The following is a 22,591-nucleotide window of genomic DNA, read 5'->3' as shown; positions in this document are numbered from 1 at the left end:
CTAAGAACTGCTCAGGGCAGGGGTTAGCTTTTGGAGATATTCGCGCTTAGCGCGAATATCTCCAAAAGTTGGTAATAGGAGATAGCGATGTTAGCGACTGTTTCCAGTCGCTAACATCTTGGCACGCCCACTTTGCATGTCATTAGTGATAAATATCACTGACATGCAAAGTGGGGCCCAAGATGGTCGCTATCTAATACTAGCTGTCGCTAACTGGTGCTAGCGACAGCTAGGTAATAGGGAGATAATTTTATCTCCGCTTTCTTGGCTTTTAAAGCCAAAGAAGCGGAGATAAACCCCCTTGATAATATGCCCCCAGGTTTCTTACATCAGGAGTTGTGATTTCCAAATTTATAGTCGGTAACAATCACAGTTATGAAATCTGAGATCTAGATTTTTGCACATCTGACCCAATATTCTTTTGCTCACTGTATTGTTTTATCAGTAAAATGTGTGCCTATGCAAATGTGCTGTCTGTAAATGTCAGTGCTTTAGTAATATTCCTGCGACAGTGTGCTCTAAAATCCACCACTAGTTACATACCACAACTTAACTTGAATGGACATGGCTCATTTCCTACATCAGTTTTTTGTGATGCCTGGATTTTTCACAATCCCTAGGCCTTCATTGATGTAGCATTCATGACAGCACTCCCGCCCTGAAAATGGTTTCAGCACCATTGCCAAAGGCCGCTGAAAAAATCCCAACTTTCCTCAGTTTGTTAATATAATGTAGGAACGTCATCTTATGGCATCATGTGGAGCAATGACGTAGGGATACATAGTACCTGAAATATAGGTATTTATGAAAACTTGTTGTGAAAAAGGAGACGCAGACTCAAAGTTTTTTCATCATAACACCACCGTTTTATGAAACTTTCTTTGCCCTTCCAACTACAATAGCAATGCCTCATACATCTTGATCTACAATCAGCTGCTGGGCCGGAAATAGAAAAGAGGACGCCATAAATATGCTTTCCACAGTGAAGGAAGTATGCCATATTGAAAAATTAGCTCTGGTTCATAACACAGAATTCTGGATCTAAAACAGACAGTATAGAAAATAAATCCCCATGAGCAAAAACCATTTATATGGTAGCCATTATTTCAGGTTACCTGCCTTGACTGCAAAATATTATTAAACCAGCCAAAGAAATATGCTAAGCTATAAGGCAGAATTTGTCTATTTAGAGTACTGCTCATTCCCATTGTGGGTAGGAGTGCTGCTCTGAACTGGAAGAAAGAGCCGCAAATAAGAGTGGCAGAGGAAGTATAGTAATAAAGCCTTCTCAAATGAGAGATGATTAGAAAGAATGTTTATAAACGCTCTGCTGGACGTATTCTTGTGCACAATTTTAGAATACTCTGTAGTCCACCTAGACAGTTAAACTATTTTTATCAAGTGCAAACTTGATTCTCCTTTGATAGCTTGACTTGAGCACAATGCAACAGACCAATAAAGCATTTGTAGATGTTGTGCTAACCAAAGCAACCTTTATCACATTACAATATGAAACAAAGAGCTTCAATGTCTACCCACAATTTAAGCAGAAGCTTAAAAAGGTAACTGAATTTTTTTTGAAATAGGCGTTGTTGAGATGGCAATGCCCCTTTGCATGATTAAGTACATGTACTTCTGCCTTGCTTGACCCAACTGCAAGTGCACTTGGTATTTTGATACTATTATGACCTCATCACATACAAAATCCTTCAAGTGCATTAGACTTAGAACCGACATTGAGTCCCATAGTCTGGCTCTGAAGTCATGTAGGAGCACCAAGCACATAACCCTGGCTCAGCACAAGTTTACTCTCTCTGTCCCTGGCCATATACAGAGAGTGGCAGTAGGACCGTACTGCTGATTTAGTGATCTGCAGCCAAACAGGTCTTTTTACCTGTTCAAAGCCAACAGATCAATGCCTACACGCCCACTCAAGTAACAATTCCAATCACATGCACTGACCAGACTCTGTGCTGACATTTGTGTGAATTTTAAGTGTGTTTGCATGTATGGTGTACAACGTAGAACTCCACATTGTTTGCGCGTGGATGAATCAATCAAGATTTATAAAGCCCGGCTAATCACCCAATTGGTTATCCAGGTGCTTGCATGCCCCGGAGGCTATTCGAACAGCTAGGTCTTGAGGGCCATTCAGAATTCTAGAAGTGAGGTTATGATCTGCAGGTGCGTTGGGAGGCTGTTCCAGGTGTTTCCTGCGATGTGGAAGGAGTGTCCTTCATTTCTGCTTCAGTAGATGCGGGGAGTATGGGCAAGTGAAAGGGAGGTGGAGTATAGTATTCTTGACGGTTGGTGGAGTTCAGGTGGTGGTTAATGTAGGTGGGTCCTTGGTTGTGGGTCAGCAGCTTGAATTGGCATCTCTTCTGTTCGGAGAGCCAGTGGAGTTTCCTGAGATGGGGAGTGATGTGGGTTCATCAGGGAAGGCCAAGGATGAGTCTGGCTGTGGCATTCTGTATGGTCTGAAGTCTCTGTAGAAGGTGTGTGGCGATTCCTACGTAGAGAGTAGTGCCATGGTACAGTCGGCTGGTGATGAGGGCTTGTGTCACAGTGCGTCTTGTGTGTAGGGGTAGCCACTTGAAGATCTTACATAGCATGGACAGTCAGGAAGCAGGTGGGGGAGATGGTGTTGATCTGTGATTTCATGTTGAGCTTGTTGTCAATGATGATTCTGAGGTTTTTGGCATGGTTGGAGTGAGTGAGTGTGGGTCCTAGGTCTGATGGCCACCAGGAGTTGTTCCATGTGTTACTGCTGTTTCCAAAAATCAGGACTTCCATCTTGTCTGTGTTCAAATGCAAGGAGTTGTTCTTCATCCAGCTGGCAATGTTTTTCATGCATCTGTGGAAGATGGTTCTGGTGGTGTGGTTGTCGGTGAGTGAGAGGATGAGTTGGGTGTCATCTGCATAGGAAAATATGTTGATACCGTGGGTTCTGACGATGTTGGACAGCTGGATCATACATGCATTGAAGAACGTGGGGCTGAGGGATGAGCCCTGAGGGATGAGCCCTGGTTGACACCGCAGGTGATCTCCTTGGAGTAAGAGGTGAAAGGTGGAAGGTGGATCTTCTGCGTTCTTCTGGTGAGGAAGGAGGTGATCCATCCGAGTGAGTCCCCTTGGATGTCTGCAATCAATGTGGTTTTGGTGCTGTGATGGCTGCAGAAGCTGAGCAGCTTGTTCTGCTCCAGGTGTGTCATGAGTCGATTGCTGATGATCTTTTCCAATACCTTCACTGGGAATGAGAGCAGGAAGATTGGGCAGTAGTTTTAGAGTTTGCTAGGGTCGGCAGAGGGTTTTTTGAGTAGTTATCTGTCTTCGGCGTGTTTCCAGGCGTCGGTAAATGTTGCATTGGTTACAGAGGTGCTGAGTAGGGTGGTGAGTTCCTCACTGATCCTTTGGTTTATGAGGATGAAAATGTGGTGCGGGCATGAGTCTGTGGGAGCTCCCAAGTGGATATATTTCATGGTGGAAGTGGTGTCCTGGGTGGAGAGGATGTTTCAGGTGGTCACTGTATGGTTAGTGTTGGTTATGGTGGTGGCGTATCTGTTTAGGATGTCTGTAGGTGTGGTTTGGGGTTCGAAGTTTCTGTGTGCGGTTGCGATCTTGTCATGGAACAAGTGGACGAGGTTGTCTCACAGCTCCTGTGATGTTGTATTTGCTGACAGCGGGGTTGGAGAATTCATTATCGATATTGATAAGTTCCTTGGTGTTGTTGGCGCTGGTCTCGATGCGTGTGTCAAGGGCTGTCTTCTTTGTTGCCCTAAGTAGGCAGTGAGAGAGGCTGAGGGAGGTATTGAAGGCTGCTCTGTCGGAGTTGTCTTTGCTGGTGCACCATCTCCTCTCCAACTGTTTGCTTCTCGTTTTGCTGTTCAGACTTTTGGGATGTACCAGCTGCCTTTTTTGGAGGATTTTCCTTGGATGTTGCTCTTGTTGGAGAAGATGATGTCTGCTCAATTGGTGATCTAGTTGTTGAAAATGTTCACTCCCTTTTTGAGGTTGGTGGTAATAGCAGGTTTAGAGGTGTTGAGGGCGTTCAACCAGCTAGTCTCTGAGATTTTGTTCCACCGCCGGTAGGGGGTGTTGCTTATCTTGGGGGGTGCTGGAGCTGGAGATACTGACATGTATGATGGAGTGATCAGTCCATGTGAGTTCTGTAACCTGGCTGTATTTGACGGAGTTGCAGGAGGTGACTGTGCCCAGCGTGTGTATTGCGGTGTGTGTTGGGTCGTGAATGATCTGGGTCAATCTGAGGTTGCTCATTCTGTCAAGTAGGTGTGCAATATTTTTGTCATTGGGGTTGTCAATGTGGACATTTAGGTAACTGAGGAAGATGTAGTCCTTGGAGTCTAGGTCTAGGGGCTCCATGAAGTCAGTGATGGTGTTGCAGAAACCAGAGTGTGGGCCTGGGGGTCAGTATGAAGGGGGTGCCTCTGATGGTTGTCTTGTCTGTGTGGACATAGATGTTCCATAGGGGTGGTGGTGGTGGTGGTGCACTGTATGGTCTCTTTGTGGATAATGTCTGTACCATCTCCTGGCTTGTTGGTGCAGTCCTGGTGAGTGTTTTTATATCTGACGGGGATCAGTGTGGCAATTTCTCGGGTGGATGTAGGGTTGAGCCTGGTCTTAGTGAGAAAGACGATGTTGGGTGTGAGGGTGGCGATGAGGTTACATAATTCACTGGAATGCTTGCATAGTGAGAGTGTGTTGAGAAGGGCAGAGGAAAGTTGGTGTTTTGGTTCAGGTGGTGTCTGTGAAGTTTTCCGGGTGCGTACGTTTGGTGGGCTGGTGTGAGTGCAGTGGCAGGTGAATTGACAGTGGGTGCAGCTGAAAGGCCCTATCTTGAAACATGTGTTGGTGCAGTAGCAGTGTTTGCTGCGGCGTCCGGGGCCAAGGGTGTAGAGCTCGGTGATGGTGTATCTTAGGGCGGTTAGGAGGGCCAACTGTCTTTGCACCGGGATTGGTCCAGTTGTGGACGAGTTCAGACAGGCTTACTTTTGGTATGCCATTGGTGCACCAGAAGCTCACCCGCTGTGACGTCCAGGGCACGGTCGCACTATGGCCAGCATTAAGTAGGTCCTGGGGTGGGTGGAGCTTCTGTTGGCCGGAAAACCACAGTGAGAAACCCCGGACAGCTGCGGTATCACTGGGGAACTGGAGGCCACAGGCAAGTGGCAAGCTAGGTGTCCAAGAGCCTACTGGTGTGTAAACATCCTGTTAGCAGTGGATCTATTTTGCATTGACCCTGCTCAGACGTGGCCCAAGACCCGTTGTGTGAAAAAGCCTCCAGGCAGTGAAAGTCTATTGCCTGCATTCCTGAGGAGGAGGGTGAAACTATAGGCACGGAAGTGCAGAGGGATGGAGAAAGAACTGCTTTAGAAATTCTTTGGTTCCTTTTATTATCAGTCCGTTCTGAGCAGTGGCATTTGGCTAATGTGTTTAGCAATGGCAGTGAACCAGCAATGCTAGATGTTAATTAAAGAGAAGTGTCTGGGAAAATCGTGGATCCTTTGTTTTCCTTTACATGTCCCATCCTAAAGGCTGATGCGAGCCAGGTACAGAGTTTCATACTCACAGTGCCCCTCCTGTAGGTTCTCCTCTTTAGAGCCAGAATTGTAATACCTGCTGTGAGGAACCATTATCTTGTCCAAAAACAGCAAAACATTGTCTGCATTGCAGAGGAAACATAGACTATGAAATGAAACCAGGCCAAATCAGTTTCTAAACCAAGACTGTAGATTCACATCATCTACCTGAAAATACCATATAAAACTGGAGCTCAGCCACTGTTTTGCATGATTGGTATTATTGATAGACTGTTTTCTGAAGGTGAGGGGAAATCACATAGTTTCTGTAAGTCTTGGTGGAAGAAGCTGTGGGTCAGGCTATTACCCTGGGAGCTGACTGTCTAATAGGAGAGCGGAGGAGTCTTGTTCAACAGAAGTTTTTCTGCAAGTGCGAGAGAACCCAGCTGTCGAGCCCAGTCAGAGCAGCAACCCTGAGGGCGCGGGGAAAGTATTGGAGAGTACCAGGAAGTGCTCAGGGTAAGTAAACATTTAAATAAATAAAACGAATTTCGTTGCGCGCACTGCATCTCATTTTGGGATGCAGTGTACTCCACGAAATTCGTTTTATTTTTTAAATGTTTACTAACCTGTAAAACTCAGTAATCCATACATTACTACCCCCCCCACGTCACCGCCCTGCATTTCCTCCCACTGCCGGCCGTGGCTGTGCTATCCCCACATAAGAACTATGTAGTCATTTACTGTGGCCTGACTGGTGGGTAACAGGATGCTAGAAGTTACTCTCCTGCAACATAATAAGCCTGTGCCTGAATTATTACTTCCATGTTTTCTTTCTTTGAAGGCCCCTGTAAATCTCGTCCTACATTCCTGTAGATTTTCGTACTTCTTATGTTACAATAATACGTTCTGTTGTGAATAAAAAACTTTCTATAAACAAAGGCACTGGCCTTGACATTACATTATTGCATCAATTGTATGTTTGTTTGAGTTCTGAGTCTCTGCTCCCCACGCTACCTCCCAGAGATGCCTGTACTGGTTGCTCTCACTCTCCTGAGACTCAAGTGCAGAAAGTACATTATTATCTGACATAAGGTTAACCGAATGCTAAGAAGATACTTTACTGCAACATAGTGAGCTGTCACCTGAGCTTTAATTGTGATTGCGTCCATGTTTTAATTCTGCAAAGAACCTTATAGAACATAGCTGCTGATTTACCTACCTTCCATGTACCATATTAAGTACTATTGTGATTGAATACTTTTTCAAAAACACAGGCATTGGACTGTCCATTAAATTAATCCATGTATTGTGTTATTGTTTGAATTCTGAAGCTGTAGCCCCTTTTCTGTGATGCCTGGACTACTCACTCTTGCTATCTTGATACTCAAGTGTGGTTCAAAAGACATCAACTGGAAAAAGCATTGCTTGAAAAAAATAATCTAAAACTAAAAATAATTGAAAGTGCTGTAAAGTTTCTAAGTTACCCTGAACAAGTTGATTGGAACCTATTGCTTTCTCGCGAGGAGAATATATGGTGAAAATTAGGCTTGGTATCCTCCCTCTCCATGCATTACATATACCCAGTCTGTCAGTAACTCTGGGAAGTGGTGTGCATTTCGTCAGGTACAGGTGTTTTGGGAATAATGTGCAGGGATCAATGTCTAAGTGCTGATTACAACATGGTTTGCCCAGTGTTGCAGCCATAGCTCATTCTCGGGTGAAAGACTACAACTTACAATGCCTAAGGGACAGGTACTTCTGGCCCGCGCAGAATTAACGAGTCACTCAGAATGAAAGCTTTAAAATATGGAGATAAAAACCTGGATACTCAACATTGAAGAGGTGTCAAAGTAGTCAGACCTTCAAAAGAAGAGAGTTTCCCAGATAAACCAGAAAGGACTGGGTATAGATAATTAAAAAAGGGGGGTTCCTTTCTGTGTTCTTCAGTTAACTATTGACCATTTGGTACACAGCAGATATTCACAATCAACTTTTAACATGACACGTAAAAGTATTTGGTACAAAAACTCTATAGGTTCCTCATTTCAATCAAGTTTATTATTAGGAAATAGCTTGGTTAAAATTATACAATACACAATTAAAAACGGTATGCATTCAATCGCTTGGATCAAATAATGTTCCAACCCTACACATTTCTAACTTGAACTATAAGTCTTTGCTTGCATGTATTGCACAAGTTTAGCATAAAACATAAAAATTAATACAATTTAAACAATTATTGCAATTAAGGATTAAAATCACATGAAGTCCTTTTGTCGACGCGTTTCAGTGCTTGGGTCTGAGTCGAGTAAACTCAGGACTGAACTTTATTAAAAACCAGATGTCTTCTTTCTAAAAAGAAGTTTTATCAAGTCTATCAAGAATATAATTTTAACAGCACATCTCCCTATAATTATAGGCACCGTGGTTGAGATATAAGAATTATACCCATGAAGAGGACCTAGAAAGTAAATCTGAGGATCCAGTACTCCATGAAAAACAATGATGAACAAGAACTAAAAGCAAGCACTGTACACTGGTCAATGTAAAAAGACTGTGGGTATGCAGATAGACACATGACATGTAAGAGTAGGGACCCGTTCTCTCACTTAGGAAATTTTGAGACTAATTGTATGTATTCGTCTTTTTAGAAAGAAGACATCTGGTTTTTAATAAAGTTCAGTCCTGAGGAAGGTGTTTACTCGACTCAAACCCAAGCACCGAAACGCGTCGACAAAAGGGCTTCATGTGATTTTAATCCTTAATTGCAACAATTGTTTAAATTGTATTAATTTTTATGTTTTATGCTAAACTTGTGCTATACATGCAAGCAAAGACTTATAGTTCAAGTTAGAAATGTGTACGGTTGGAACATTATTTGATCTAAGCGATTGAATGCATACTGTTTTTAATTGTGTATTGTATAATTTTATCCAAGCTATTTCCTAATAATAAACTTGAGTGAAATGAGGAACCTATAGAGTTTTTGTACCAAATACTTTTAAGTGTCATGTTAAAAGTTGATGGTGAATATCTGCTGTGTACCAAATGGTCAATAGTTAACTGAAGAACACAGAAAGGAACCCCCCTTTTTTTATTGTCAAAGTAGTCAGATACATCATGTGAGAACTTTCTGCCAGATGTTGATACCAGGGACCATATTATACATTTTAACCCTGGGGGTTCAACGGGCCAGCGTGCCCACTTTGTGTACCCCCAGAGCACAATGGTAGTACTCCTCTCGACATGGTCCTCTCTGAAATGACTCACCAGAATCCTTCAATCACTGCTTCCTGAGGAAATGATAACATCCTGTTCATCTCTACTTACTTCTTACCTTGCCCCTATTCCAAACTCTTCTCCATGATTCCTTGTGTGTGTAGACTGCCTGATAGATAAGATTTGACAGTACTGAAATTTTCAATATTGTCCGGAACTGAAATACTATGTCTTCTTAACATATCTTTATCGTATTGTACCTATCCATTATTCATATGTACATATTTTCACTTTGTCTAGGACCATACTAAACTATCTTGAATTTGTTTTAATCCTTACTATGAAGTGCTCTGTTATCCTATGCTGTCACGCTATATAAAACTCAGAAAATAAAAAAAGATTACAGATGTGTCAGTAGAAGCTTGTGTGACTCCTTTTGTAATACTGATAGTGCTGGGCACATGTATTGCCAGACATATCATGAGAGGGCATTCGCTCATTTGCATGGGGGTGGTCTGAAATTGGATAGATCCAGTCTTTTTTTAAACCTGAGATATTTTAGAAAGGAGGATAAAGTATGGGTCAAGATTAATTTTCTGATGAACATCGCATGGGAGACTCTTCAATTCTCTCCTTATAGAAGAATGCACTGATCCAAATGAGCCCTGGGTTGGAGCTATACCTGGAATGGTTTAGTCATATGAGGAAAGAATGCTACTCACCAAGTTTCATTTGGGGTCAATTAGGTGGAAACGTTGATTCCCCCTAGGTCAGTATGATGTTGCTAGAGTATGCTGTTGTTCTTGTGACAAAACTTCCTACCAAACCTTCCTCTATTTATATTTTTTGTACATACTACACACTTTTGGTGAGTATCCTTTTGATTCAAGAAGCTACGGAGCAAAAAATGTAGAGCAGCACTAATGTATTTGATTTTCAGTCCTCATGGATGAGGAAGTATGTATTAAGGTTGCTTTCTTTTTAAAATATGCTACTAGCCTTCATCGTTTTAATGTATGAGGTTGGTGTTTTTATTCAACATTACACGTTCCACATTAATATGATTATTCAATGTTAAATGATTAGTTTATTATCTTATGGTTTTCAGTGGCTGCTGGTAACTGTTTTCAAATTTGTTTTTTTTACTTTTTTCAAGCCGCAATAGATATCAATTTTAGGGCCCGATGTAGGTAATTTCTTTTTTACCGGTTCATAAATACCGACTCATACCGAATCGGTATTTATGAACCGGAAAACAAATGTAGGTAAAAATCCGGTAAAAAATACCGATTCGGTATCAATCGGTATTCAAAGTCGGTAAATACCGAATCGGTATCTACCGAATCGGTAAAATCCGACTCGGTAACACCCATACAACCCTATGGCCTTCCAGTCCCATAGGAATAAATGGGAGACACCGAATCGGATTTTACCGAATCGGTAAATACCGAATCGGTAAATACCGAATCGGTAAAATCCGATCTCGAAATTTCGAATACATGTCATGTGAGCCTGTGCATCAGGGACACCCACCACACCCCACATCCTATCATCTGAGAGATCAGCCAATCAGGTGCAAGTACCACACCCCAGTACCTGGAGGTGGCCACACCCATGCAGGTGCAAAGTGGGCGTACCCAACCAGTTTGTGACGGAAAGCAGTCGCTAACGTCGCTATCGCCTATTAGCAATGAGACGTAGCGATAAAAAAACTTGCGCTAAGCGCAAATATCGCTGAAAACTAACGACTGCTCAGACCAGTTCTTAACCTGTATATCCAATGGGAGGTGGATATTCAGGTTAAGACCCTATTGGCGAGGATGCCTGAATATCACTAGTTTTCCAGCAATATTCACGCATTTTGCCGCTATTGCCGGAAATGTTATCGCATTGGAGCTAAACGTTGCTAATAGCACGTTATCTCTGCGATAAAATCCGGCGATGCTTGTCGATAAAAAAAATGTCGCTAAGCTTCATTACATTGCATCCCAGAACACAACACTATTGACCCTCTCAGGGATCGAGGTAACAGGACACACCCTTTCGCTCTCTCAGTCGTACTTGTCCACAAAAATAAAAGAAAGAGACACAAAGGAAGTTTCCAATGTTTATTTTAAACTATTGTGCTCTAAGATGCAATAATTGCACCACAATTATTATACAGATACATGTCAATAATGTCATCAACATGGCAAATAAACAATATACAATAAAGAGCTCCATCATGTTATGTGACAGATCTGCCTGAACCCTACCTCACTAATAAAGCTAAAGGAATAAAGATTGCAGATCTCTGGGTTTTGTAGTGGACCACATACCTTAGCATAAATAGGTGGGTGTTCTACATCACAGTTGACCCAGAGCTCTTGTCTCAGGACCCTTGTTCTGTGAGTCTGTTTTCAGAACCCCTGCCCTCAGTTCTATGACAAGATATGTGTATTCAAAAGAGCAGCCACATACTTATATTATATCTAGGTGCTAGTGTCTGACCACAGAAAATACCAAGGAGCAATGTTGTTTCACTGTGCCTAGACTGTTCAGACTAAATCCCCCAGGAAACAATAAAATGAGAAAGCATATGCTGGTTCTGTGTGAAAATGCAATGTGGCACAAAAGCAAGCGTGATATTTAGCGATGTGTGGTAAGCAAAAGCAGCCTACAATGTGCATAATTAGACCAACATAGGGAAAAAACAATGGGCCACACGAGAAACACATGACAGAATTACACCAGTTACGCCCACCACTAGTCAATATTAGAGCAGTGACTCATAGAGTGTACCTGGGCACTGTTACTCCCCAAACATGCTATTAGGAAAACAAGGTGCCAGCATCACACCCAAAACATCTGCAATATCACCCTGAGGATAAGTTATGACCAGGAAAACCTAATGAATCTTTCCTATTTGAAGAAAGAATATAAATCTCTGGTGAGAAAGCAGAAAAGGATTTTCAAAGAAAAATGATGGGGAAACCTTTTAGCGACAATAGAAACTATAAATGTAAAATGTTTCTGGAGGTTGATACAGGATGCCTCGGGTAGGACCCCTGAAAACATGAGCTGCGTTGTGGAGGAGGCTGCATGGGTAAATCATTTTGGTAATTTATATGAAGCGAGTAGAGGTCCAGAAATAAATAAGGAAAAACCTAATTGGGCAGGGTCCGTAGAAGCTCTAAAAACAGCTTTTAATGTGGAAAAAGAAAAAGGAACACGCAAGAAGCTAAACTTATCTCGTGCAGCAGGGCCCGATAATCTTCCCGCCATTATAATCAAAACACAAATAAATTGGTGGGCAGGATTCCTATCCCATATGTTTATTGCCATTTTAGATTCAGGTTATATCGCCAAAACTTGGAGAGGGGCAATTATCAGACCACTACATAAAAAGGGCGATAGGAAGGATCCAAGGAATTACAGATTAATCAAATTGTTGGACATTGGAGAAAAGGTATTCTCTAAAATAATCCTTGGTAGACTAAAGGAGTGGGTAGAGTGGTGGTCAATACAGCCAGTGGAACAGGGAGGCTTTAAGGAAGGACATTCTACTATCGATCACTGCTTCGCCCTATGGGCTGTGGCGTGGAAGTCCTTGGAGCTGCAAGGCAAGCTGTATTGCTGCTTCATGGACTTTTACGCAGCATTCGATTCAGTGGATAGGGAGTGTTTGTGGGAGACCCTGAGAAACGACGAGGCTCCTGAGGATTTCCTGTTGGTAACTCAGGAGTTGCACAGTCAAAATTGGGCACAGGTAATTAAAGATACATCAGGCGTCCTAACACCCGAAATAGCGATAAATAATGGCCTTAGGCAAGGCTCTGTTTTGGCCCCGCTTCTCTTTCCCATATTTCAAGCAGATTTGCCTTCTATCCTGGGGTCTGTCAGAGGTGCTAGCCCAAAGGAAAATGGGAAGCCGTTGTCCTGTTTTCTGTATGCCGATGACCTAGTAATATTGGATCAAACTGAGATGGTTCTACAAAGGAAGCTAAACATTTTCAGCTCATATTGTACGGCAAAATGACTTACAGTAAACATGGACAAAACTAAAATTCTGGTCTTCGGGAAGAGGAATAAGAAGTTCAATTGGTATTTGGGTCAAACCAAATTAAATATTATAAACGAATACAAATACCTTGGAATATGGTTTACAAATTCCTTGAAGTGGGGCACACATCTGGAGGCGCAGACAATAAAAGCACAACTAGCGGTATGTGGGCTGAAAATATTCAATCGCAGTTATGGTGATATGTCCCATAGACCATTGCTAATGGCCTACAAAGCAATGAGCCCCTCACAACTCCAATATGGTGCAGAAATCCTTTGTATAGATGGTAAAAGCTGTTGGGATAAGGACGAAAGGAAATGCTTAAAAACATTAGTATCCCTCCCTAGTTCTTCAATGATTCAAACAATTAGATTGGAACTAGGTCTGACTGAGTGGAATGTCCAAGTGCAATTAACACTACTTAGATTTTGGAATTGTTTGGGTTCTGGGCAGGTTACAAAAGTGTCCCAATAATGTATGAAGGAGATTCAGCTCAGCTCAGTGAGTTAAAATGGGCCAAAGATACAAGAAGTAAACTCCAGACCATTTGTGACAACCAGAATGTGAAAATAGATCCGCAGACATTGCAAATTGAGGTAATAAAGAGTGTACTTAAATTGCAGGGAAAGGAATTGTCTAGAGCAATAGACCGGGAGTACCTGAGTAAGAAAGACTCTGTAAAATGTAATAATAGCTGGGAGAAAGAAATCAGTTACTCCTATCTAGACACACTATTGAGCCAATGGTTAAGAATGTAAGTTTTTAGGATAAGAATTGGTATTACCCGGCCTTAATAAATAGTTTAATAAAATCAGGCTTGATGCAACCAGATGGAAAATGCACATGTAAGATAGGGACGAAATGTGATGTATTACACATTTTATAGGATTGCCGAAAATTTTTAAACCTTCATAAACTGTTTTTACGTTCTATCTTTTTTAAACTATGATGTAAGGTCGGGTACACACGCATGGTAGCTTCTCGCTGACATGGAAAACCTAGATATTGCAATAGCTATTGGAGAATATATGCAGGGTGTAAATAGGTCTCCTGCTTGATTATAGGTTTAAGTGGAGCTATGAGTATTGTGATTTAAAATGAAATTTTACTGTTTTAAATCTTACTATAAAAATTGTTAGGAATGACGTTTTAAGAAAAATAGATGTTAATACATTGGTACCTTGATTTTTAATACTTATGAAAACAAATTTTCTAATGTTTTAGTTTTTTCAAACTTTTGTTGTAAGAGTTTATGTGGTTTAAAGACCTATGGTCTAAATAAACTTTAATTTCGAACTGAATACTAAGAGCTAACGTTCCTTGAGGTTACAAACTAGTGTGAAGCTCCAGTGCTGCGTTAAAGTATAGAGATGTACCCCAAAATTATATCTGCCATGGCTGTAGCACAAGCAACACATTTTTTAAATCTGGACTTTGTTGGTTGAATGGTATATAATAAGGGACCATTTCGGTGAGTTAATCTAGGGCAAAGCCATAGTGGCCTCCCTGCAAATATTAGTCAATCTATGGACTTGTAAGGTAAGATCCACAGCATGTAAAGCACCAAACCCTGCTGCTCCAAAATGCCAAATCTTCCACAAAGCCATTGTCAGAAGAAAGAAATTGTTTTGAAAATGTTTGGAAATTGCATAGCATGTTTATTTTAAAATATGTGCAATTTGAAACTATCTCAGATTACATTATTTGCCATCATTCTTTTCATGACTTTCATCTTGAGTTTAAAAACTCAATAAAATGTATTTCCTGTGCTGTGGCACCAATTTGAAAAACCTGTGAGGAGTAGAATGCTGTGGTTGTTTATCAGAAAGTCAGTAGAAAACTAAGAGTTTATTGGTTTATTGGAGTACATTCAAATAAATATTAAACATGACAATAGGAGCTTGTTTTTTTAATTTTAGGAATGGTTTATGTGCATCAAGCAAGATGTGTTGTGTGTGCACAGGTCTGTATGATTGTGAGCATTAATGAGACACTGGTATGCATTAAGAGCCTGAGCAGAAATTCAAAAGAATAGGTTGGCATTGAACTTTTATCCTTTTGTCTATAGATTGCTGGCCCACAACTGAATGACATTATTAGTGATGCAACAGTAGTCCTTGTTAAAGATGCCTAGGGGGTTTCACTGGCCTTATGGCACTGCTTAAGTGGAGGGTGAGGGGCAGGAAAGGAAGGATAGGTGTTTTCATCATGCATCTCCATAGTTTCGTCTTTACCATATTATATTCACTATGTATTTGATTGAATCACCTATATTGTGAAAGAGCATGTTTCATAACTGAGAGATTGTTTCTTCAACTAATAAGATAAGTGATGCTGATAGTAAGGCAGAATTGTTTTGCTCTGGAATATCTTGTGTAATTTCTATATTTCCATGTTTATTTAAATTTTGAATAAATGCAAAATTAAATAAAACAAAAAAATCAACATAACGTTTTAATCAATATTGACTGAATAACCATAGCTGTCAAGTAGTCTCATGCCACATGTGCCATTTTCAACCAGCTCTTGATGTCTATCTGGATGTTTATCTAACAACACTTTGCACCCAGTAAATTCTAATTCCATTATGTATAAAGGTCAGCCTGGGTTAATAGGACCCTGTATGTGCTAGCAGTATGTTTCACTCATGAAGAGGAGCCACTTTACTTCTATGAAGCAAAGCCATTTGCTTGGAAGCGAAGAGATGGAAGAATATTTTTGAAAACACCATTGGCAGAGAAATCCATAACCACTTACTTGGAAACTTAAGCCCACACTTAACACAAATATATTTCCTTTGATGGATCTGACTTTAATGTAAAATAATCAAGGACTTTACTATTCTACTAAGTGTTGCAAAGCAGAAAGGAATTCCAATTGAATCCTTTGAGAAGGTCCTTGATGTACTTAATACGGACCAAAACACCATTTAAAATCACTCCTTCAAGCTCTGATACACCTTATTAGAGTGAGAATAATAATCCTATTAGCTTCACATACATTAAACTGGTCATTCTATTATTTACAAAGAATCACAACACATCTGGCAAGCCTATGACCTTCTACAAGTTAGAATGGACACTAGGACCTTCCTACAGTTGTACAAAAATTAAGCTAAAGTGTTGGAAATTAGTGCAGTCATAAATAAGTTTATATAGAAAACGGTACTTATTCCATACTCTTTCCGCAGATGAAGTTTAATCAAGAAGCGGGGCATTATTAAACTCTTTTCACATTGCTTGATCCTATTGATGATCCCATTAATTTTAGAGTGGTAAAGATTATAAATATGTATTTTTCTAACAAACAGGGATCAATTGTCAATATTGATTGCACACTTTAACTTCATTTCCCAAATGGCTTGAGTTGCAAATGGAAATTTATGGTAAACGTCGTTTACAATGCGGTGTTTACACCGCACGACCTTCACCACGCTGCCATTACAACGCAAGTCGTTACTACGACTTGCGCTGGATGGCGCTGTTGGTTAAGGAATATTGTAATTTTTTTTATGTTTGAAAGCTTTATTGAAATAAAAAATTAGCAGTACAATAAGGTGACAACAGCAGAATAAAATGAGATAGGGGTATTCATAGGAGAACAAAATGAAATCAGCTGATGGCACAATGAAAAGGCAAAGCATTTTAAATTTTAAGGGAGGGGGGAGGGTAGGGGAAGGGAAATTAGGAACAATGTAAAATACAATAAGACTACACTATAAAATCAGCAAATTAAGTGATGGCAAAGAGAAACAATAAATGCACGAGTAACTAGTAAATGCACAAGTTAAGAACGTTATCAAATATGAGTAAACGAAAGAAACAAGAAAACTTTCAGTAGTGAAATCTGAAGCATGAAATTACAAGCAGGAGTACAAGCGCTCACGGGGGTTTAAAATTGTCAGAGGAAAGTGAAGTGTAATTCTTTTTGATGGATCGATCTAAGTGTAAGGTAAGAAGTAACCAGTAGAGTTCAACATTACGAGGGGGTTTGCAGGAGGATGCAAAGGCAACATCTAGTCTATGAGAGTGACATATTAAATTCCACCAGGAAATTATGGAGAGCTTGTTCAAAGATTTCCAATTGGAGGCGATATGTTGGAGTGCAAGGGCTAACATGAGGTCAAAAAGACCACGGGAATGCGGGGGAAGGTCCAAAGACTCCGAAAGGCTACCCAAAAAAACCAAAGAGGAAGAAAAGGAAATAGAGAGATTAAAAATATGGGAAATGCGAGACCACACTTGTGTCCAAAAACGACGGACAGAGGGACAGAGAAAGAAGCACATGTCCAGCAGTTGGATGTAGAAGAAGAGAGAAAACGAGAGAGAGAAAGAGGAGAGAAGTAGAGTCTGTGATAGAAGAAAAATAAGGATTGAGTGAGAGAAGCAGTGTGGGAAATCTTGAAGGATTTAGCCCAAAGCTTGTCCCAAAGAGAGGTCGGCCAAGAGCAACTTAAGTCTTTTTCCCAAGAAAGTTCCAATTTTGATTTGGGACGGTCAGGGTCAGGAGCTGAGAAGTATTAATAAATAAGAGATGCTTTAGGAATAGTAGAAAGGATGGTAAGTAAAGAGGAAGGTGAGGTGGAGAATTCAGCTGATGGTAAAGAGTAGTATCGTTCAAGAACTGTGTCCATGAGAATGTAGTATTTCTTCGCAAACGACGGAGGACAATGAAACTGGGCTTGAAATTGGGGGAAGGAACGAGGAGATGAGCCCTCAAAAAGATGATGAACCCAAATGATGCCCTTTGATCTCCATGAAGCCCAAGCAATAGGTCTATTCCGTATTAGAATAGATGAGTTATACCAAATGGGTGACAATAAAAAGGATTCACGAGAGACAGAGGATTTGGATATTAAGGGTCGCAAAAGAGAGGAAGTATGTTTAAATAATGGAGGGTTAAGACAAGGAGCCTTGGCAGTAAAGCATATCACATCTTGAAAGGAATAGGGAAGCATTAACTCTCGTTCAACTGCTAACCACAGAGGAGCAAAAGGGGTCGCGTCCTGTGATAACCAACGGGAGGCTTGACGAAGAGAGAAGGACTTGTGATAAAGGCGGAAGTTTGGAAAATTAACCCCACCATTTGACTTAGAATTACGAAGAGCTGAAAGAGATACACGTGCTTTCTTCTGCCTCCAAAGGAATTTAGACAAGATAGAATCAATACAACGGAAATATAAAGTTGGAATATGCACAGGAAGCATGGAAAGTAAGTAGATCAAAATCGGAGAAATCATCCTTTTAACCGAATCAAGACGGCCCCACCAGGAAAGGTAAAGGGGATTCCAAGAAGAAAGTGGTGCTTTAATATCGCTAGTTGTTGATAATATGCCCCTTAGTCCCCTAAATACTGAAGTTTTATGATCCCAAACATAGTTTGCTCCTGAACAGAATCCCCTGCAACAATTCTCGTTAGTGTAATTTCTTGTGAGAAGCATAATTCAGCATTTAGCACTATTTTAATAGTGCAGAATGCACCCTTGCATCCAAAATGGGCCCAATGAGACTTTTTGTGTTAAGTAAATAGCACTAAATGCTACAAGATAAGAGCATCAGAAGCCAGCACCCACTTGCTTTCTCTTATTTTGTTGTTCCTGTGGTCTTGAGTTAGAATGTATACAAAATAATCAATAAAGTGCAACGTGCCTTTGATAGTATTCTGTCTCATCCTAATACTAAGTAATAATTGTAGTCAAAACCATCATGATTAACACATTCACATTGAATATCTAGTAGGGTTGATATATGTAGTAAAACGCATTGTTCTGTTTTGTTACAGCATTAAATATATCCAAACTTAGTACTGTATGTTAACGGTTTTTCTTTCCTGCAGAGCTGAAGGCCACCATAACATTTTTCCTTGTATTTATCCATGTCCATATCATGTCTGCACCTGCAACCTTGCCAAGACCAAACTCCTTCTTGTGCCCCCCTGACTTCCTGCATCCATTTTTCTTACTTCTTTTATCAATCTGTACGTCCTTCATTGTCCTTCCCTCCCTACCCATATCCAACTACCTCTATCCATAACACTGTGCTTCCACATTTTGCTAATGCCTCAATCTGTGCTCCCTTGGCCTACCTGCACTTCCTTTCTCTTATGTTTCCTACCAGTACCCCATCTTTCTATCTTGGTTTACTGGCAGCAAAAGTCTTGCGCTTCCATCGTTCATCCTCATTCACCCATTCATACATGCACACAGATGCTCTACCATTTATTCATCTATCAACTGACTCATCTTTGGGGAGTTTATGGACTCTTTGGATATGGCCATAAACAGTGCAAAATCCAATACAATGTCCATGGGGCTAATCAAGAATAAATTAAGGACTTTTTATTGTAAGGGGGAAGAAGTAAAAAGGGTGAAGGTTTGTACCTACCTGGGGGTCTTATTTGATGAGCGATGCGCCTGGGCCCCCCAGTTTGTAGCAAAAAAAGCTGCCCTAGGAAGATCAACACAAGCAGTACAAAGCTTTGCACAGCGGTTAGGGGGCAGACCTTGTGAAGCTATTCTTGCTATATATAAAGCAAAATGTCCAGCAGTAGCATTGTATGGAGCAGCATTATGGGGGTGTAAACATGTGGACGAACTACAAAAAGTGGAAAATAAATTTCTTCGCTCTCTTTTATCCATTCCCCAATCCGCACCCACGTTTGCTACACATCAGGAGTTGGGGATAGGGTATTTGTCTGACCAGATTAGTTTGTCCCCCATTATCTGTTGGCTAAAGACATGGCTTAACCCCGAATTAGTTTTAAACCATCAGATTTTAAAAGATTGCCTCAGGTTGGAAAAGGGGAATGAAATACAGTGGCTTTTGTATGTAAAGAAAATGCTAGTGAAACTTTGGCCTCCAGACTTATTTGTTAACCCAGATGGTATTGTAAAGGGGGACATCAACTTGGTTAAAAAGCACTTCCTTTCTTTAAGGTCACAGGAAAGGGAGACGGAGGAATTAAAAAAAACCTCTTGTGAGAGCCCATTTTTTATTAGTTACGACCCCACTGATGGAGCCCTATTTAAAGTTGGTAACTAGGCCATTCCATCGCTTGTTGTTAACCAAATTTCGTTTCAATCTGATTCATTTTTTATTGGGAATTAAAAAAACCTCTTGTGAGAGCCCATTTTTTATTAGTTACGACCCCACTGATGGAGCCCTATTTAAAGTTGGTAACTAGGCCATTCCATCGCTTGTTGTTAACCAAATTTCGTTTCAATCTGATTCATTTTTTATTGGGATCCTATGAAGGGTGGAGCAAGCCGGAGGATATAGCCTTTTGTAATTGTGACAGCAGCTCTTTGCTAGATACTATGCATTTTACACTTTTTTGTGGATAATATCATGACATTAGATTGAAATTTATAATACCACTGTTTAAGGGTAGGGGGTTTTCTCAAGCCAAACCTGCTTTATTTTATTTACAACTCCTGGATAACCCGTGGAACATTTTTAACATAGAGAGTTATTTTGTAGCAGCTGTCCGACTGAGGAAATTGAGATGTTTAAATACGATTGATTGTAGAATCTCTGGTTTTTTCTAAATTGCATTTTAGGACTTTTTATCATCCCTGTATAAATGTTTTACTAGTCACGTTATTTTAAATGTATCCGATGAAATGTATTGTATGAATTGTCTGTACTGATTGTGTATCTTTTATGATTTTAATTAATTGCTTAAAGTGGTTTTGACTTGACTGACTCATCCATTTTTTATTCAATATCTCATTCATTCTGGTATTTTTTTAAAGCATAGATGCAAAATACTCAATCAATGAAGAAGCAGTTTTATTTTGATAGGCTTAGACCTATTGTCTTTTCGTATGCTTTTGGTTGGCTTCTCTTCTACTTCAAAGATTGTTGCTTGTGAATGCAGATGCATGAGAAGCCATCTTTGATCATTTCTTGCCATACTTTATCGTTGCTTTACCAGTCAAAGATGGCCGATATATTACTTTCTAAACGTCATGTGCTATTGGAATGATAAACTAGAAATAATTGTATTTAAACAATTAAACAACTGTTCTGGTAACTGTTCTGTTTCGTCTTCCTCCACAGGGCTCTATGAAAACCATCCAACCAATGTAGAACCAGAATGCTGTGACGTCAGATGGGATCTATTACCAGATAAACAATCCAAAGGGACTATAAAACCAAGTGACTCAACGTTGTGTCATAGGACATCGCTCACAGCTTCATCAGCATCAAGACTGTGTAACAGCAGACTTAAACTGTGTGTACTTGTGTTATTTCTCTTACATACAGTACTTACAGTCTCAGCAGCACAGAACTCAACAGACATGGGTTTTGGAAGCCTAACAAATTTTGAAGATAACTCCGCAAATGAGGAATAAAACTGGATGTATGGATGCATGTCATATGATGGACAAAGCGGCCCAAATGTACAAGCTACTACAGTCAGTTGTCAAAGAGACTGGGTGTTTTTGCCCAACATTCACTTCTTGCAAGGCCTTCTGGATAGATTTCAAAAGATGGGCCAGGGTCCAATCAACAAGGACATAAAAGGCAGCATTTTATTGACTAAAAGGCTGTACGGTGACTTAAATTTCTCACACCATTTTATACACTGTGTTTTAATGTTTGGAGTTTATTTTTGTTTTCTTTTTTGCACTTCTTAATACAGGATTTTATTTTTGGGATGGTTTATCAAAGCTAAAAAAGTATTTTCACTGTCTTTATATTTCTAGTCATTGTGTTTGTTCATTTGATGGTTTCGTCCTTTATGTCCTGTCGGTTTCTACCAGAGTAATGCATCATGACATAGCAGACATGTTTATGTCTTTTTTACTCATGCAAACCATCCTTTTTTCCCCATCTCTCTTAAGCAGACAACATCCGCTTGCTTTTGTCTGTGTAATCACAATGAATGGGCACACATATCCCAGTGTGCCTCTGCCACTGTTGCACAAACCAGCTGACTGAGCTATCCCAGGGGAACATAGGCGCGGGGAGGGGTCCCTATAAGAAGTGCCCTCCGTAAATGGTGGAGTTGGACAGTTCACCCATGTTTAAACATATAACAAACTGTGTTGCTCCAGTTCCCGTTTCAAAGAAGTCCAGTCCAAACCTGCTGGTCAGTTGAACAGGAGCAGCCTTTAGATTTCAGTATGTGGCATTAGCTAAGCTCAATATGTTGGGTAGATAGAGGCCTTCATGTTGGAGGTACAAAGGTTGGCATTCATTGTGAATTACTTTTTAAGTTCTGCTGCAGTCACATTTTTACCAGCGACTATTGTAATAAGTGGAGGGCAGGATATAGGGGGAGTAATAGAAGTCGGAATGCTTCGTTGTTCTAATTTATTTGAGGTATGGTAATACGTACCCAATAAATACTCAACAAGCACTCAACACCTATAAAATAAAAAAAAATCAAGCTGGAGTTCACTGTCTAGAAAACAGCTACACCGAAATACAGAATGATAAATATAACTTTTTCCCAGTATTTTTGGTGATATATCGGCACACATCAGCGTCTTTCATAATTTTCCCCAGGTTGTGTGCAGTTAACCAGTGGGCAGCATGCCAGAATATGAAGGGTCAATGGCAGGAATGCGGATTCAAATTGACTTTACTTTTTTGGGGTGGGAATAGTTCACATTCTGAGCATATGATAATTTGCTTTTTACAAAGGCTTTTAGAGTTTACAGTAGAATCAATGGAAGGAAAATTTATAAGGGCTGTTTTTAAAAAATAAAACGATATTCCTTCCAGTTCTCTGAGTACATTTGGGAAGTGCACTTCTAAGATGTTTGCTGTGTAGCTGGGAG

At 40.4% G+C, this 22,591-nt stretch overlaps 1 protein-coding gene across 1 annotated transcript in view; it reads left to right on the top strand.

The window, feature by feature from the left end:
- Nucleotides 1–21,795, top strand: part of NALF1 (NALCN channel auxiliary factor 1) — a 1,236,035-nt gene extending 1,214,240 nt beyond the window's left edge. Inside the window, exon 3 of the mRNA XM_078656179.1 lies at nucleotides 20,862–21,795. Coding sequence (XP_078512305.1) covers nucleotides 20,862–21,157 — 296 coding nt within the window. The 3' untranslated portion in view covers nucleotides 21,158–21,795. The remainder of the gene's footprint in view (nucleotides 1–20,861) is intronic.
- The last annotated feature ends 796 nt before the right edge of the window (nucleotides 21,796–22,591 follow it).

Source organism: Lissotriton helveticus, chromosome 8 (assembly GCF_964261635.1).
Source record: "Lissotriton helveticus chromosome 8, aLisHel1.1, whole genome shotgun sequence".
Classification (NCBI taxonomy): domain Eukaryota; kingdom Metazoa; phylum Chordata; class Amphibia; order Caudata; family Salamandridae; genus Lissotriton; species Lissotriton helveticus.
This window is presented reverse-complemented; position numbering and strand designations above follow the sequence as displayed.